Source organism: Enhydra lutris, unplaced genomic scaffold (assembly GCF_002288905.1).
Source record: "Enhydra lutris kenyoni isolate GAN:26980312 unplaced genomic scaffold, ASM228890v2 scaffoldscaffold37, whole genome shotgun sequence".
Lineage (NCBI taxonomy): Eukaryota > Metazoa > Chordata > Mammalia > Carnivora > Mustelidae > Enhydra > Enhydra lutris.
Window position 1 is genome coordinate 30,917,964 of NW_019154121.1, and position 18,460 is coordinate 30,936,423.

The 18,460-nt window shown below is 56.3% G+C and overlaps 1 protein-coding gene across 2 annotated transcripts; it reads left to right on the forward strand.

Moving 5' to 3' along the window:
* Positions 1 to 950: 950 nt before the first annotated feature.
* LOC111154415 (nucleolar protein with MIF4G domain 1) lies at positions 951 to 17,878 on the forward strand. 2 transcript variants are annotated; one of them, XM_022513993.1, is made up of 11 exons: positions 951 to 3,249; positions 4,499 to 4,623; positions 6,055 to 6,250; positions 9,791 to 10,114; positions 11,828 to 11,938; positions 12,670 to 12,837; positions 13,537 to 13,658; positions 14,441 to 14,573; positions 15,113 to 15,244; positions 16,961 to 17,070; positions 17,405 to 17,878. In XM_022513993.1, the coding sequence occupies exons 1-11, from the start codon at positions 2,266 to 2,268 to the stop codon at positions 17,577 to 17,579; spliced, it is 2,580 nt and encodes an 859-aa protein (XP_022369701.1). In that variant the 5' UTR covers positions 951 to 2,265; the 3' UTR covers positions 17,580 to 17,878. The 2 variants fall into 2 exon arrangements, with proteins under 2 accessions (XP_022369701.1, XP_022369702.1); XM_022513994.1 differs by having other exon boundaries at positions 952 to 3,249; positions 4,502 to 4,623.
* Positions 17,879 to 18,460: the final 582 nt, after the last annotated feature.

Here is an 18,460-nt window from a genome sequence, read left to right on the forward strand (position 1 = left end):
CCCACGTGCCCGCGCCAGCACCTGCTGCTACCACTTGCTCGGGACCCTTGTTGTGTGGGCCCCGTGCCATTAATGGATGGTTTTACGCTTTCATTCCTCGTCTTGGCAACAAGACGGTGAAGCCGCTGCTTGCCCTGCCCCCAGCTACTCTCACTGGGGAAGAAGAGCCTCCTTTCCAGTGGGGCTGAGGCGGTTTGCTGGTTTGGAACAGAGCTCCTCCAAGTGAGAAGCAGCCAGAAAAAAATGCCAAAGGCCTCCCTCACTTTAGGGTTTCAAGATTTACCCACATCGGTCCCTCCTGGAGTCTTAGAATCCGTGGCATCAGAACAGAACCTCCTCGATAAGGAAGCCAGGGCCAGCCCAGGGCTCAGAATGATTCACAAACGCCCGATGATCTGGGAGGTCATGGACACCAATGGCTCAAGTGACGACATGCCCAACCGCCCCCCCCCCCCCGCAGGACTCTGTATCAGTGAATGGATTTGATTCATTTGGGTCCTGTCAAAATGGGTTAGAAACAAGCGTCTCTGGCTCCCTCTCCCCAGTGAGTATCCAAGAAATTATTCAACAAGAGGGGAGCACGGATCCCAGGGCATGACAGCAGAAGCCAGAGCCCAGAAGAGCCTGGAGGTGAGGACACAGAGACAAGCTTTCTCATCCCCGCTCTTGCTTCACCCTTGGGCACGGCCAGGGCCGGGGAGGGCAGGCACCCAGGAAAGCAGTGGTAGGCCAGCACCTCATGCACCTGCTCCTGAGCCCCAGACCCCCAGGACTGGAGCTGCCCCCGGGGGACCCTGCCTCCCCTGACACTTTTCTCTAGGAGCTTGGTGACCTGCACCAGCTGACAACACGGCGTCTCTCCGCCCTGAAGGCTCCTACCTTCAGCCTTCGACACATTCACTCCCAGTGTCTGTAGCCCAGGAGAACAAGCCCTCACAGGTAGGCATGGGGAGCACCGCAGCCCCAAATAAAGATGAGAAAGGAGACCACTAGCAGCATCAGACAAGGGTGAGGATGGGACAGACTGATGACGGAGAGCCTGGCAGAGGCCCTGGGGGACAGCAAGAGGGAAGCAAATTGCACCATGAAAACGAAACGAGGAAGTTACTTTGTAAAACTCCGTTCGCCTTTACAACAGCCCGGTGCGTGGCACTATCATCCGCCCATTTTGCAGATAAACTGAGACTCCGTGAGTTCACACAGCTGGGAAGCGGAGAGGTGAGGGTTTGAACCCCAGCCCCAGAGCCCGGGCTGCTGAGCACCCTGAGTTCTGAACTTTTATTTGGTTGTGACTCTTGTCCTTTCTTTCCAAAGCTTTTCCTTCCTGCTCACCAGCAGGCCCTGGGTGCTTCCACGTGCCTCCTTCCCATGGGCTGTACTCGTTTCCTCAACAGCAGGAATTCCTCATCTCCGTCCTGAAGCTGGACGTGGGAAACTGAGGTGCAGGCCGGGCTGCTTTCTTCCCGGGGCTCAAGCAGAGAATCTGTTCCAGAACTCCTCCAGCTCCTCCGGTTCCCGCAAATCTTGGCGCTCCCTGGCGTATAGCTGCTTCTTTGTGACCCTCTCCCCGTGCGTCCCAACTTCCCGCTAGGAAATCCAGGAAAACCTCCTCTTACCTTTTTTTTTTTTTTTTTTTTTAACTGAAGGATAACTAAGATACAGTGTTATATTCGCTCCAGGTGTAACCTCCTCTTGATTACAGCTGCACAGACCCTATTTCCAATAAGGCCACGTTCCCAGCCTCTGGCGGTCAGGGATGCTTGCTCCCCAGGCAGGTGTACCGATAGAGAAACCATGGAACGGCACCCCAGGAAGCCAGGCCACCCTACCAAACAATGAGGTGAGCCGCTGCGCGGCACGTGGGAGATCCGAGGCCTGAGGCTGAGTGAGAGAAGCAACTTTCAGAACAACAAGCTCGGCTGAAGTTTCCCGGTAAAATGCACAGAAAACAGCACTAATATTCTCCCTACGGATGCGGAGATGCAAGCGCGTCTGAAGAGTCACCCACTGCAGACAACGACGCCTACTCCTGCGGCAGGTCGCCAAGAGGCCTCTTCACCGCGAGCGGTAAGGTGTCCTGCATTAGATGAGCACGTATTTGTGAGCTCCGCACACGGCTCCGAGAGCAGGTGCTGTTCGTTCCCGGGCGGTTCCCTGCGCTGCCGCCCTCCCGCCAGCAGGGGGCGCCGGTCTGCCCCGCACAGCGCCCGCTCTGTCCGGAAGTCCCGCCCCGACCGGAAGTCGGCGTAGGAGCAGCCGGGGAAAATGGCGGCGTCCGCGAGCGCTGGAGCGGCGCGCCGGCTCGGCCGCCGGGGGCGGGGACCCCACAGGCAGCACGGGCGCGGGGTACGCCGCGGGCCGGGGGATGGCACCGAGGGGGCCCTGAAGCGGCTAAAGCTCGCGGTGGAGGAGTTCGTGCAGGCGAGCTCCGAGGGTGAGATCCCCGGCGGCGCCGCGGGGCCCCCGACGGGCGGGCGCGTGCGGCCGGGCGGGAGGAAAAGCCGCAGGGAGCTGAGGAAGGAGAAGCGGCACCTGAGGAAGGCGCGCCGGCTGCGGAGGACTGCGGGGCTCGCGCAGGGCCCGCGTGCGGGCGGCGGCGGCGGCGGAGCCGGGGGAACGAGAGGCTGCCGGGAGGCGGGGGCGGCGGGGGCGGGCGGTCGGCCGTCTCCTTGTCGGGCCCCGCCGCCGCCGGAGGGGCTGCGACCTCCCCAGGCCAAGGGCGCCCGGGCCCGCCCCGAGCCCAGAGGTCCCCCCGGGACCCCCAGGCCCTCTGCAGCCGCCGCTGCCGCTCGAAAACGAGCACTTTTGGCGGCCAACGAGGAGGAGGACCGGGAGATCCGGAAGCTGGAGCGGCGCCTCGGCTTGAACAAGCGCAAGAGGAAGGGCGGCGGGAGCTCCGTGCCGCTCAGCTTCGCCCGGGATGGGCTCGACTACCTCCTGGGGGCCCTGGAGCCCGGACACAACGGCGGCTGGTGCGAAGGCGGCCGTGCGGAGGACGAGGAGGAGGAGGAGGACGCTGGACAGACGCTGCCCGACAGCGGCACCGAGGGCGAAGGGCCGCACGAGGGTGAGGAAGAAGAGGGCCGGCCGGGAGCAGAAACCGGAGCAGAGACCGAGGAAGCGGACGTGGACGACGACGGGCAACAAGCCCCGCAAGGGCGAGCCGCGGGCGGAAGGAGCGAAAGGAGAGTCCGTTTCGCCGACGGAAGGAGGGAGCCTGCCCCGGAGGACTCTGACGCAGCGGACCAGGTCGGTGGGAGCTCGGTTCTCTGCCTTCTGCCTGAAGGGAGGGGGTGGCAAGACTGGGGCCGAGGCGGCCCGCCGAGGTGCTGGCACTTGTCCAGCCAACGTGTGGCGAATCGGGTTGTTGTGTTTGTAATCCCACATAGAGCAGCTCCGGGAGAAAACATCCTTAAAGATCTTTTCATCCCAGAAAGCTGGTGGCCGCCCCCTGGTTGTGCTAAGGTGGACTCTCCGCTCGGTGTCCGAAGCCAACTTGGACCCCCGCCCCCTTTGTTCCGGCCGCCGAGGTGCGGGAGGCCTGCAGCACCGCTGCGGCTCTGCCCTCCCCGAGTCCTTCTCCTTTTCCCGTCCGGCTGCTCCCGCGGCGCATCCGAAACAGCCGATCGGACGCGCTCCCTGGGGTAGGGTCGTGCACCGAAGATGGAGTCAGGATCCAGGGCAGAGCAGCGAGGCCTTCCCGGGCTGCGCCTCGCTGTTCACACGGTGCCCTCAGCCGGCAGCTGGAGGGGAAGTCGGGACCGCACGCACGTTCTTGCGCACGTCTCGCGGTGACCGCTTTCTGCCCCGGCATGTGCCCCGCGCAGGTGTGTGGTGGTCTGCGCCCTCTCCGAGAGCCTCGGTCGCGTCCTGGCTTTGCTTTCACAGCCTGTGAAGGTCTGTTCACGTGCGGCCTGAGCTCACGGGGGTCACGAGAGCCGCGGTTTCTGGGTGCATAAATGTGGTTTCCCCAGTCCCGCGTAACCCCCTGACGGCGTGGATCATGCCGCCGTGTTTGTCTCCCAGAGCCCACTCGGGGCCCCGGGGAGTGTGGGTCAGAGTAGTGACGTGTAGCCCCCGCGTGGCGGACCTAGGGATAGTGAGTGCCGGGCGGATTCTGCCACGTGTCCGTAGATGCTTTGGACGAGATTGGAGTCACTTTAGGACACTCTCCCTCCAGACTTGGGGTGCACGGGATCGATGTGCATGTGAGCTGCTGGGCGGGCTGTCAGGGAAGCCTGGGCTCGTGCAGGATGGAGGGCTCAGGTGCGGCCGGCCTGAAGTCACAAGGCAGAGAAGATGCTGACCCTCCGGGCAGCAGTGACCCCCACTCAGGACTCCCCACGGCGCTCAGCACATTTCTGAGGGGCGTTAAGCCTCGGTGGTTGGTCGTTACAGCTTCCGGCGGTCCTTGGGACTCTACGGCGGAAACGTGAACATAGCAAGCAGAGAAGAGGAACTTGTTGACGTAAACTTTTTGTAATTCTGTCCTTTCAAGCAGAGTCTCTGTGAAGACCAGGGCGAGCACATCCCCCCTCACGTGAGGCAAGCTGAGGAAACAGCGAGTGGTCAGAGGGAGAGCCTGGAGAGGCTGCAGAAACACGTCAAAGGTCTGATCAACAGGTAACTCACCCATTGCCATCCCGAGCCGTGCCAAGAGCTCGTGTGTTTCCTAAAGTTACAGAAACTTTGCCTGGAATTAGACTGTAAGCGATGGGGGAGGGGGCATGGTGGTTGGTCTGCCCCTCTCTGTTCCTGTGATCTGTACCCTGAAAAGCAGGAAGCCCACCTTTTCCACTTGGTACTTTGAACCCTTTAGGGTCCGAAAGCCACGCAGGTGCCCACGTGGTTGTTCTGAGAAGTCCCAGGAACAGGGGCCGGCAGGGCCTGTCCTCCCCCCGCATGGCGCTCTGGCTCAGGAATGCGGCGTGCAGCCCCCTTGCTCATTCCTCCGGGTCGCACACGTGCAGGCGGGACCCGTCCCGGCACCACGTGGCTCCTGCTAGCCTTTGTGGTCATACCCAGTCCTCTCCTCCCCCCACCTACCCCCCCACCCCGCCTCCCACACCCCACTGCTTTGTTTTTAATGAAAACAGATCACGGTTTCCTGGATGCCTGGGTGGCTCAGTCGGTGGAGCGTCCCGGCTCTTGATTCCCGCTCAGGATGTGATCTCAGAGTCCTGAGATCGAGCCCCACATCAGTCTCTGCACTCCACAGGAGTCAGCTTGACATTCTCTCTTCCTCTCCCACTGTTCCTCCCCCTGCACTCACTTCCACGTGCAGTTGAAGTCTCTCTCAAGTAAATATTTTTTTAAACTTTTTAAGATTTTATTTGTTTATTTGAGAGAGGGAGTGGAGTGCACATGTGTGCATACAAGTCGGGGTAAGGGGCAGAGGGAGAGGGAGAAGCAGACTCCCCCACTGAGCAGGGAGCCCAATATAGGGCTCGGACCCAGAACCTTGGGATCATGACCTGAGTCGAAGGCAGATACTTAACCAACTGAGCCCCCCAACTACCCCTAAAAAAAGTGAACGACAAAAACAGAACAGCGTACATCCTAGACCCTCCCCCAACATGCTGTGCAAGTGCTGAGTGTCGGCACGGGTAAGGTGGCGGTTGTGCACCCTACCCGCTCTTCCCCTCTACGCAGCAAGGGAGCAACCTTTTCTCCGTGTGGGAACTAGGAACTTGTGCTGGCCACAGACCAGAAAGTGGAGACGTTGCACTTTTCCCAGCAGCACGCCTGATGTGCGAAGTAAGGCTGCTTCCTTGCCTCTGCCTGGGACGCTGGACCAGGCTATACGTGGCGTGTCGTCCTGACGGTCTCCGTGGGCTTCGCCGGGGCCACGCTTCAGGTGGAGAGGGAGGATTCTGTGCGAGGACACACAGTACACGTTAGGTTACCAGGGCGAGATCAGAACCGCTCACGGGTTAGATGTGTGCATGACACGGGGCAGCGGGAGTATCAATGACTTCCATTGATGTAAATCAACTGAATGCATCCGTCCTGGGTGAGGCCTCACCGCCCCTCTGCTTTGACCACCGTCTGCAGGTTGAGCGAGCCGAGCGTGGCCTCCATCAGCGGGCAGCTGGAGGAGCTGTACATGGCCCACAGCAGGAAGGACATGAACGACACCCTGACAGGCGTCGTCCTGAGCGCCTGCGCGCCCGACACTGCCATGCCCAGCCGGCTGGTGATGGAGCCCGTGCTGGTGCTCAGCACCCTTCACCACACGGTCGGGGTCGAGGTAGGCGCCCTGCCCGGGGCCGTGTGTCGCACAGGCTCTGGTCTTTTCTTTGTATTTCCCCTGCAGCAGGGACTGGTCTCAGACTCTCTGAACGCGGTGCCGCGTGTGGGCTTGCTGCTCCGGTGTCCGTGCCGGGTGGAGATCAGTGTTTCGTCAGTGAGGCCAGCAGCCTGGGAGGTAGACCCAGACTGAAGCCAGCGAGGGGGACACGTGACAGGGGTGAGGCCTGGAGCCACCAGCGCCCCCTCTGGGTGGGCCCAGACCTTCCCGCGCCCTGGTGTGTGAAGCAGGCCCGTGTGGGGACTCATTCGAGCAGCGCACAGGGAGCACCTGCACGGTGCCGGGTACCAGAGAGCTGCCACTGAGGGAGGACTTGTCCCCGCTCGTCGTGTGCTCTGTCCTCGCTTGCCGGCCTCTGGGTTCACCCCAGGGAGGCCATGTGGTGCCCACTCTGGCTCTGATAAAAAAGGCCTTTTCTGTCACTGCATATGGTGAGTGCCAGCCTCCCAGGCGGTGTTCCGTTCCCGCGGGGGTAGCCTGTCCCAGGGTCGTTGGAGGAAACCGCTCTGATCGCACACGTTCATACTGAGGCCTGGGAACGAACGGACGATTGGTGAGTAGGGCCTCATAGTTCCGGGTGACATTCATACTCAGAAGGACTCAGTGACCCTTTGGGGCTTTCTGTGGGGCAGGATCTCTCCTGGAGGTTTTGGTTTCTTTGCCTTCTCATCACCCTCGTCCCAGGAAGGGGCCTCAGCAGCAAAACCCGGTGGACGGCCTGGCCCCTGGGGCAGGTCTGCACACGGGTGCCCCCCTTCCGCCCATCCTCGCAGGTCCCAGCAGGGCCAGGAGGGCAGGTGGGCGGCCGCAGAGCGCTCTGGAGCTGTTGGCAGCACGCTGCCCCCCCCCCCATTGTCTTGGTCCGCTGCACCCAGAACTCCCTGAGTCTCGCACAGCAGGCCTGTGCGGGTTCTCCCTAGCAGCCACAGACTGGCCGGGCTCCGTGGCCTTCACGCCACTAGAGGTTCTGCAGTGACAGCGGTGTGCCTCCGGGGAGATGCTGCCTGGGGCTGCCACGGGGTCACCATCACCGGGAGCTCTGCACCGGCGTCTTCCCGCGCGGGGGGGTTCAGCGCGGTCTGCAGGCAGCGAGCGCGTTCTGGGGTGTGGCCAGGAGGAAGTGCTGGGGCAAGGATGGTTAGTCGTCCTAATTTCTGCCTGATGCGGGAGGATGCTTTCAGGTGGGACGGCGCTCCTCCCGCCTGTCCCGCCCCTGCGGGCTGCCTGTTCTCCGCAGACGACCTCTGGAACCAGGCTTTCGCGTCCAGCAGCAGTCACGGTGGGCGAGGTTTGAAAGGTGCAGGTTCCAGGACCTTCTGGGCACTGGGCGGGACACAGAGAGGTTCAGGCCCCAAATCTTCAGAGCACATGACTCTCCTCCCTGACGTCTGTGCTGGTGATTTGGAGAATCTTCGCTTCCGAAGCAGCTGTTTTTCTAAGAGCCGTCCTCGTGTTCACGTAAGACACCGTGAGTCCCTTCTCTTCATGGTGAGGTATAACGGAGTCACTGGACGCCGTCCCACCAGGAGGGGACCCGGGAGTGCCAGGGCCCACTGCCATTGTCAGGGAGCCTCCGTGGGACCCCTGCCGTCCCGCATCACGCTGCTGCTCCGTACTGCAGAGGCTTCTCCAGAGACAGTAGCCGGAGCGACAGTCCGTGCTGCAGGCCCTGCCGCGTACAACATGCAGGGGTTCGTGGACTTGAACAGCGGAGGTTACGGATCCTGCTTCTCATTCACGCCTCCGCCAGGAGCACAAAGGACACCTGAAATGACTCATGCTGCGGGAAGCCGTCATGGCAGTTGGCTAACGAGGCGCACTAGCCTAAGTTAATAGCACTAGCAGTAGTAGCGCACTAGCACTTCTCCCGGCGGGCAGCGAGCCCTCAGCACTGGTGCCATTACACCTCCCAAAGCTCCCTGAGAAAAACCTTCTCACGGGAATTCACGGAAGGAGAGTCTGTTACGAAGCCCGTGTTGTCTGTTACTGAGCTGTTTCTGAGTCGTTTAGAAATAAAAATAGGTGTGCACAGATCTGTGTTAACTTCCCCAAGTCAGAATTAATGTACCTTTTCTTTCTTTTTAAAGATTTTATTTATTCACTTATCAGAGAGCACGAGTCGGGGGTGGGGGCAGAGGGAGAAGCAGGCTCCCCACTGAACAGGAAGCCCGATATGGAACTCAATGCCAGGACCCTGAGATCATGGCCTGAGCCGAAGGCAGACGCTTAACGACGGAGTCACCCGAGCGCCCCGAATTCACGTATGTTCCTCAGTAACTGCAGCAGCAGGAATGTTCTCCCTGTTTTTCAGTGTTACCCTAAGGGGTCTGGCTGGCTCCATCAGTGGTGCGTGCGACCCATCATCTCGGGGCTGTGGGATCCAGCATGGAACCACACCCACAATGGGTGTGCGGATTACTGAAAAAAATAACACGTTAAAAAATAAAAATCGAGGGCGCCTGGGGGGCTCAGTGGGTTAAAGCCTCTGCCTTCGACTCAGGTCATGATCTCAGGGTCCTGGGATCGAGCCCCACGTTGGGTTCTCTGATCAACAGGGAGCCTGCTTCCTCCTCTCTCTGCCTGCCTGTGATCTCTCTCTCTGTCAAATAAATAAAATCTTTTTAAAAAAAGTAAAAGTCGTACTAGGTTATATTTTATTTTGAAGATATTACCTGGAATGTAGAGTTTTGACGAATGTTAACGTAATTATTCCGCTCGTGTGATTGAAGACAGACCTAAGTATGTTTTATGCCTGAGTGTGTCTTGCTGTCTGCGGAGCTCTGATTTCCCTGCAGGTCGCGTCTGGACAGCATGATGGTTGGAGGAGGAGGAGGAGGCTGTATCCCTCAGGTTCCTCGTCTTGCTGTCTGCAGAGCTCTGATCTCCCTGCAGGTCGCATCTGGACAGTATGATGGTTGGAGGAGGAGGAGAAGGCTGTATCCCTCAGGTTCCTCGTCCACGTTTCAGTGCTCATTCCGTGGCCAGTGCGCCGACATCACTTCCTGCCCGCGCTGAGCCCCTGCCTCTGGCCCTTCCAGAGGCCCCTCTGGCCTCCTCCAGGCCAGAGAGACGAGGGTGGCGAACAGCAGGACATTCCTAGAGCTGTACATGTGTTCTTGACAGTTTTAATAATTTTCGTTTTTTAAGGCGTCAGAATGCTGTTGGCCAAAAACAGGACCTTGTTGATTTTAAAGACCAGAGGACGTTCTTCGGGGTTTGGGAGCCACAGCAGGTCGCCTTATGTCGTCGGTCACTGCGGCCTCATGCTGTCCGTTCAGACTTCAGTGCTTAACGTTCACGCCGTGTTGGAGTTTATACCTTGCTGCGTGTACGCTTTGTGGGTTAACTTAAAAAAACACTGGTTTTTTTCAACATACATTTAAGTTTTGTTGAAGAAGGAAGAAGGATCTCTGCGAAGACCTTTCTAATGTTTGACTTTTACGTGTTCACAGTGACACTCTCTCTGCTGTCTTTGTCCAGGTCGGTGCTCACTTTCTGGAGGCCGTGGTGAAGAGGTTTGACGCCGTCTATAAGAACGGAGGCGAAGGGAAGGAGTGCGAGAACCTGCTCACCATCATCGCGCATTTGTATAACTTCCACGTGGTGCACGCTTGCCTGGTTTTTGACATTTTGAAGAAGCTTATTGGGACTTTCACAGAAAAAGATATTGAACTGACCCTGTTAATGCTGAAAACCGTGGGCTTCTCGTTGAGAAAAGATGATGCTCTGTCACTCAAGGAACTGATCGTGGAGGCCCAGGCCAAAGCCAGCGCGGCCAGCGGCAAGTTCCAGGACCAGACCAGGGTAAGCCTGACCTGCTCCTGAGTGCCCGGGTGCTCACACGCTGACCAGAGCTTAAAAATAAGTGTTTGGGGTAAAATCACATGTAATTTCTTCACGATCCCCATTGTTTTTTGCCTCATCGGGTTTTGTGGCTTTATCACCAGAATGTGAAAGAACTATTTTTCTTCTAAGGACTCAGATATTCTGTGAATTTAAGAATCAGTTTCTTTAACATTTATCCATTCAGAAAGCGTTTTCCTGAGGAAGGCTATGGCACGGGCCTCAGGCGTCAGCGCTTTTGGATTTCCGCCCTGCTGCTTAACAACGATGGGCCCTGAGTCTTCCAAGCCTTGGTTTCCCCATCGAGGAAGTGGGGGCTGATTGTGCTTCCTACCTCATCTGCCAGTTGCTTGAGAGGCACAGGCGAGCCGTGGGAAGCCTATAAGAGAGGAGAGGATGTCACTTTAGAAACGAGAAGTATTGGTGTTGGGAGCCCGCAGGGGAGCAGGGCAGGAGGGGCGGGCGGAGGCTGGCCTCAAGAGGCCTTGTGAACCTTTTCAGGGGCCTGGGATTTTATCCTAGAGGCACAGATGGTTCTGAGCCAGGTAAATGATGTATGCTGTTTCCATGGCACTTCGACCACACCAAGAAGAGGGGGAGGAGGGCAGGGCAGGGAGAGGCCACCTTGGACTCTGGCAGGGAACCTTAGCATAGCAGCAGTGGCTGTGGGGTTAGGAGGTAGGAGTGAGCAGATGGCGTGGGCTGGCGGGAGAAGCAGTATGAAGGACAGGCAGGGCCAGGGTTACCCTTGGTGGATGGCAGGACAGTAGAATGAGACAGACTCAGGAGGAAAGACAGGCTGCTTCGGAAATCCTGAAATGAGGTGCTGGGGTCACCCACGAAGGGGTGCGATCCCAAGAGCTGCACAGGCTGGGGAGCGCTGGGGTCCAGTGGGGAGCGGACGGAGCGCCGGCATTCAGCTGCGTTGTTTAGGGGAGGGAGAGCAGGACGAGGCTCCTGGAGCCTGGTCCCAGAGTGTCCCAAGGAAGCACTTGTTCCTGGGTTGAATGCTCTGAGGCCAAGTTTAAAACACAGAAGACAGCAGAGGCAGGAAGGAGCCTCTGTTGCCTGGGGTTGGGGAGATGGGGAGTGCCCATAGTGGGCGTGGAGTTTCTTTCTGGGGATGATGAAGATGTTCTGACGTTGACCATGGCAGCTGCACACCCCGACTGTGAGCAGGGTGCGCTGTTAAACGGGAGCTTTGCATTGGGCGGGTTAGGTAGAGGTAAGTAGGTGGTGGTGGGGAGAAGCTCAGAGGGGGGTATGCAGAAATTCTTTTTTATCGTTCTCGCAACTTTTCCTAATTAGGATATTTTCAGTTTTGAAAGTTAAAAAGGTAAAAAGGACAGGCACGGGGAAGAAGTTGGAATACAGCAGAACTAAGACCACGGGGGCGTGATGGACACCGGGGGTGGGTCAGAGGTGATGGGGGCGGAGGAGAAGACGTCAGATTTCGGGGTGCTCAGGGTCCCGGCGGAGGCCAGGTGGCACAGTCGTATTGAGATGTGGTCCTGAGCAAGAGGTTCATGTTGGCGACTCTCTCCCCAGAAAACCATCACCGGTTTACCGTCAGCAGCAGCGACCTTGTATGTGGCCGATGTGGCTCTTCCCAGAATAGAGGGTCTGTTGTTGGGGCTCTGAAACCGTGGTTTCTTCTGTTTTGTTTCCTTACAGGTTCGGTTTATGCTGGAGACCATGTTGGCGCTGAAGAACAATGACGTGCGGAAGATCCCGGGCTATGACCCTGAGCCTGTGGAGAAGCTCAGGAAGTTACAGAGAGCGTTGGTGAGGCTCTTTTCTTTTTTCAACATTTTATTTGTTAGAGAACAAGCAGAGGGTAGGGTAGAGGGCGAAGCAGGCTTCCCGCTGAGCAGGGAGCTGATGCAGGGCTCGATCCCAGAACCCTGGGTTCATGACCTGAGCTGAAGTCAAGAGGCTTGAGCGACGGAGCTGCCCCGGTGCCCCTGGTGAGCTCCCCTGTCCACATGGGCTCGTTGTGAAACTGAAGGCGGTCAGAGCTGGAAGTCAGGTGCCATGTCTGGTTAGTAATCATTCCAAGAGGGCGCTTGGGGGGCTCCGTCGGTTGAGCAGCTGACTCCTGGTTGCAGCTCAGGTCGCAATCTCGGGGTGGTGAGATCACGTCGGGAGCAGTTGGAGGCAGCTTCAGAGTCTCTGTCCCTCTGCTCCTCCCCCTGCTGGCGCCTGCACTCTCTTGCTCTAAAGTAAATAAATCCTTTTAAAAAAAGAGTTCCAGGGGGTGCCCGGGTGGCTCATGGGGTTAAAGCCTCTGCCTTTGGCTCAGGTCATGATCCCAGGATCCTGGGATCGAGTCCCACATCAGGCTCTCTGTTCAGCAGGGAGCCTGCTTCCCCCTCTCTCTCTCTGCCTGCCTCTCTGCCTACTTGTGATCTCTGTCAAATAAATAAAATCTTTAAAAAAGAAAAAGAAAACACCCGAGGTGGCTACAGTGCAGACTGTGAGCCAGCTGTAGTGTCTCACCTGCTCCTTTCTCTCAGGTGCGCAGCGCCGGCTCGGGCGCCGAAACTCAGCTCCGCATCTCCTGGGATGGCATCCTGAACGCCGAGCAGACCGGCCGCTGGTGGATCGTGGGGTCCGCGTGGACTGGGGCCCCTATGATTGACAACAGTCAGCAGAAGGTCACAGAGAAGCCGCCCTCGGGGACGGTATGAGAGCCCTGCACCGTCCCCCTGGTGTCCCGCGGCAGGCCCTGCGGGAGTCCCCGGTTGGTTGCATGGTTATGAGACATACAGGCATGGGTTTCCTCAGAGACCCTACAGAAGTTGTTACTGTTTTGGGATAGGATTTCACTCAATTTCTGTGGTTTCTTTTTAACAGTTTTTTTAAGTCCCAAAATAGTGTACATAAAGGACTTAAAAGCTGAATGGAACAAGGAGAGCCTGGGAAAATCCTAACCCTCGGGTTGCAGATGCCGGTCCTGAGGGACAGGTGTTCCCACAAGGTGTGGCTTCCCGTCCATTAGACTTGGGTTTCAGATTGTCGGAATTCTTCATTTCTTGGTATTTGATTATTAACTAAAGTTCCTATATTATTCAGGTTTCCTTCATTTTCCCCTGATCACCCTTTTTGGTCTCAGGATCCCATGACACACCTCGTCCTGCCTCTTCTGGCTGTGGCCTCCTCTCTCTGATACGTGCCGGTATTGCCGGTTTTCCCTTGTGGGAGCGCACCAGAGAATAAAGATGTAGCATTCACACATAAGTGTATTTCCATGTAACTCAGAATTAGTCTTCAGTATAAGCCAGGGAAGCATACGTGTTGTCTTGTAGAGACTTGGTAACCACAGTAAATCAGAGTAACTTCTCCTTGAAACATCGATGTGATCTTAATTGCTCCTCTTTCAGGTTAGTGGGAAGATACTAGAACTCGCCCGAAAGCAGAGAATGAACACTGATGTCAGAAGGAACATATTCTGTACAGTGATGACAAGTGAAGATTTCTTGGACGCGTTTGAGAAGCTTCTGAAGTAAGCATTAGTGCAGACACTGTGATCAGATGTTGTCGAAGAAATCAGCACGGTTGGTTTTACAGAGGGTCAGGTCGATGCTGCTCGGGACAACTGGACTGTACTCTCTCCCCTCCTGCTGTGGGTCCAGTCTTGCTCCTGTACTGGCCACTGGTGGTCCCAAATTGCCCAAATTGAAACATTTTACAGTATATTTTGATTAAAAGTCTCAGCTGACCAACTGATCAGTCACAGTGTCTGTGGTTGGTTATAAATTTACTTAAAATCCTCATATCGGGCGCACCTGGGTGGCTCAGTGGGTTAAAACCTCTGCCTTCAGCTCAGGTCATGATCCCAGGGTCCTGGGATCGAGCCCCACGTCGGGCTCCCTGCTCAGAGGGGAGCCTGCTTCCCCCTCTCTCTCTGTCTGCCGCTCTGCCTACTTGTGATCTCTGTCTGTCAAATGAATAAATTAAAAAATATTTTTTAAAAAAATCCTCATATTGAGGCTGTGTTTCTGATGACTTCTAAATTTAAAAGTTCCTGGTATAGTTTCTGTAATTAGTTGTAAAAAGATTTTGAAAGTACCCGTGTACCTTCACAAAATACTTCTCAACAAATCGGATGCTAATTTTCCTTTATGGGCTTCAAATGCAGAGTACGCAGGCACGAGGACAGGCCTGCCCACCGTTCCTGTCTTGTGATTCCCACTACTCTCCTCCCTTCCCCTTGAGCCAGACTGCCAGGCAGGGTGCGCCCTCCTGAGAGATTGACCCGCAGTCTCTGTGTCCTCTGCGTTGCAGGCTGCGGCTGAAGGACCAGCAGGAGCGGGAGATCGTTCACGTTCTCGTGGATTGCTGCCTTCAAGAGAAAACCTACAACCCTTTCTACGCGTTCCTGGCTGGCAAGTTCTGTGAATACCAGAGAAGGTTCCAGGTAAGCCCACTAGCAGCCCACCAGTCACCTGTGCTCCACTATTTCCCTGGACATCATCTGGCTCAGCCCACCCAGAATGAGCACCCCAAGTGAGACGTTTAGCCTGCGCTGAGTGCCGTGTGCAGGGGGACGATTCCAGGACCCATGCCCGCAGCCAGGCTCTCTCTCAGGGAGAGCAGGTGGGTGTCATGGAGGCCAAGTGACGGGGCAAAGGAGTGCCAGGACCCCTTTTCCTGTCTCAGAGGAGGGTGTCGTGCAGCCTGCGTCCCCGGGGGAGTGCCTTTTTGATCTTAGATGGCACCAGCCTTCTCATCTTTCTCAGCATTTCTGCCGATTAGAGGGGAAAACCCACCACAGAAAGAAGCTACTGTGGCAGGACAGGAAGGGGTGTGTGCAGGGAAGGAGGCCACGTTGCTCCAGGCTCGTCCTGACTCGGACACCGCTCTGAGTAAATGAGCAGTAGAATACGTCTGGATTACGTCTTGGCGACTTGTTCTAACAGCGGCCCGCATTAACTCTTTTTTTTCTTCCCCCATCAGATGACTTTCCAGTTCAGCATATGGGATAAATTTCGGGACTTGGAAAATTTGCCAGCCACTAATTTCTCTAATTTGGTTCACCTGGTAGCCCACTTGTTGAAGACGAAATCACTTCCGCTTTCTATTTTAAAGGTTTGTATCTTGGATGAAAGTATTAAAAGCGATGAGAATGGTAGCGTGATTGTTCATATCCAGTACCTCAAGAAAACGCACGTCCTTAGATTCTAATTCACTGGGGATGTATGTTTATCACGTCCTAGCCGTCCTAGAAAGTAGCCAGAGTGGCTTGCAGTGTAGGTGTAGCTCTGAACAAGGCATGGGTACAGTTGTTTTGCTCATCTCTGAGAATCTCACTTGCACTTTGGCTTCATGTGCAGGTCCTAGTTCTAAATCCCCCACTGGCTGCTGCTAAGCGGGGAGGAGGACAGGGAGGCGTAGGAGCAGGTGAGCTGTGGTTCGGGACTCCGTGGTCGCCTCTCCCTTCGTGGTGGGTGCCCCGCCCCTGACCCCAGCCCTGCCATGTTTCTGCGTCTCATCAGAGCCAGTGAGATGTACATGCTGTGCTGTTGGTCTGGAGTGGACGGGGGAACCTAGGCAGAGCATGTGGGGTCGGAGGTGGCCGCCAGACCTGGACAGCGGGACCACCACGGCCTGGGCATAAAAACGGGGACAATGAGGGAATCTGAGGGCCAGAGAATGCACAGGCCTGGGCTTCTGTGCCTCTTGCTCCCTGACCCGCAGACGGACTGCAGGCGCCATCTCCCACTTCTGCGCATGTGGCCATCCACCAGGGCGCTGACATGGGGTCACTGTGTGTCTCTCCGGGGTGTGGGACTAGGTTTGGGCCACTGAGCTTTACGCCACATTGCAAACACGGGAGCACTGTAAAGCGTGGAGGGGCTGCCTTCTCGTCGCGGCTAGATCTTGCCCTCAGTTCACTGGGTTTTGAGCTCCGAACCGAAGAGGGTACAGTCATTCCCCAGGTTCATTAGAACCCGGAGCTGTCCCTGAAGCTTGTCCCAGAGCCCTCGCTCCGCTCTCCCACCACCCGCCGTTCCCAGGGGCCTCTCTGGCCCACAGGCATGCTTTGGAACTCTTCCCGCAGATGGCCGGCCCTCTTACTTCACACACGGTCCCCCTCCGTGTGGATGACAGTCTCCTAGCCCCACGTTCCAGATAGCCCCTCACAGTTCAGTAAGTCAGCACGAGCCTGAAACACAGCCACGTTGAAATCTGGGATTCTCTTCTCTGATTTTAGCACTTCTGTAGTCCACTGTGTAAGTGTACCAAAATTGATATGGGATTCTTAGGGAATATATATTATATGAGTGATTTTCTTCTAGATCCAAATTTTCTATGTACGGTTTTAATTAGGGCGTAGTTTCTTTAAGGCTTGGAGATACGTATGTTTCAATTCTAGAATTAAATTCCTGATTCACGGAAACTCCATCCAGGGAAGGTTGCCCTGGACAGTGCCGTGCATGCCCCTTCCAGCAGGGCACAGAGGCCGTGGCCACACGGCCTCGCCCATAGCTCTTCCATCTTCTGTAGCTGGAAACAGCCTTACTTAAAGGGGTGGGTGAGTTTTTACTCTACTTTTTGAAATTATTGAGATTTTTTGTTATTTATTTGACAGAGATCACAAGTAGGCGGAGAGGTGGGGGGGCAGGCTCCCTGCTGAGCAGAGAGCCCGATGCGGGGCTCCATATCAGGACCCTGAGATCATGACCTGAGCCGAACGAAGGCAGAGGCTTTAACCCGCTGAGCCACCCAGACGCCCCTACTTTTTGAAATTACTGAAAAAATTGATTAAATGTGACTTATTTTCTCTGTCCTGATTCTAATTAGGTAGTTGAATTCGGCGAACTGGATAAACCCAGAGTCCACTTTTTACGAAAAGTATTATATATTGTGTTAATGGAAACAGAAGTTGAAGACCTTGGTTCAATTTTTTCAAGGTATGTTCTCAGCTTGTTTTGTTAAAACGTGGAGAAGAGATGAAGGAAGTTATTTTCACTTACGTTGACTTAGAAAAAGCAAGGTTATTATACGCGACACACAGCTTAGTACCTTATTTGAAGCTGGTGTCTTCTACGTTCGATTGGGGGAACGTGAAGCTGCCTGACAGCTGGCAGTGACGGTCTCTAAAGCGCGGAGTGCGCTGTTAAGCTCTTAGTTGAGAATTCTGCTTTTCAAAGCCATTCGGTCCCGTCTCCCGGTTGGAGGTTCTCAGGAGCCGCGGGCCGGGGGAGGCTGGCTCCTCGCTGATGCCCACTTCTGTGCCCCTTGCAGAGTGAGCGACAGCCCGAAGCTGGGCCTGCTGAGAGAAGGTCTGAAGCTCTTCATCGGCCACTTTCTGCTGAGGGGCGCGCCGGCAAGCACGAGCGCGGAGGCAGCCAGCCGGCTGAGGGCGAGGGCTGACCTCTCCACCAAGGCTCTGCAGGGCAAGGCTTCCCTGACGATGTAGTCCCGAAGCGGAGCGGAGCGGCGTGCTCATTTCTCTGAAAACGCCCTTTTTAAACCCAGAAGGCTCGTTACGCCGCTGGCCGTGTGTGCAGGTGGCAGGGCTCTGCCACGGGCTGCTGTGCTTGAGATCTATGTTTCCGGTAATTTTTAAATTCAAGGTCATACTGTGTTTCTGTTTTAAACGTTCTCACGTATCTGTTTCCAGAGTGGGGAGGGCAGAAGGCAGGGAGGGCAGGACAGGCGGCCACGGGCACGTCCTCCAGTAGAGACAGGGCGGGGTGCGTGTGATCATGTGTGTGGTGGCCTTTTTTTTTTTTTTTTTTTTAAAGATTTTATTTATTTGACAGAGATTACAAGTAGGCAGAGAGAGAGAGAGGAGGAAGCAGGCTCCCTGCTGAGCAGAGAGCCCGATGTGGGGCTCGATCCCAGGATCCTGGGATCATGACCTGAGCCGAAGGCAGAGGCTTTAACCCACTGAGCCACCCCGGCGCCCCTGTGTTGGCCTTATTTTTAATAAATGGTCCGCTAGATGGTGCAGTGATAAAGAAATGGATGGGTCTTTTATCTTTTTGATGGACTGATTTAAAGTCCAAAAACCATTAGTTAAATGTGGTAGCTGATACCTCATGGATTATTTCACTGTTGGGAACGCAATCGTGTGGGGAGGGTGAGCGGTTGCCCGAAGCCTTGTGGACACCTGTCCCACGCAGTGTGGACGGGAACTTCCTGCCGGCACTCAGCTGCGGTTCCCACGTGCAGGGGCGTGTCCCGTGTGTGTCCGTCCCATGTGTGTCTGTCCTATACACGCCGCGCTTTACTCGACAACACGGATGGCACCAGAGAGCTGTCAGACGCTGGATGGGTGGGCCTCTGGGCGAAGTC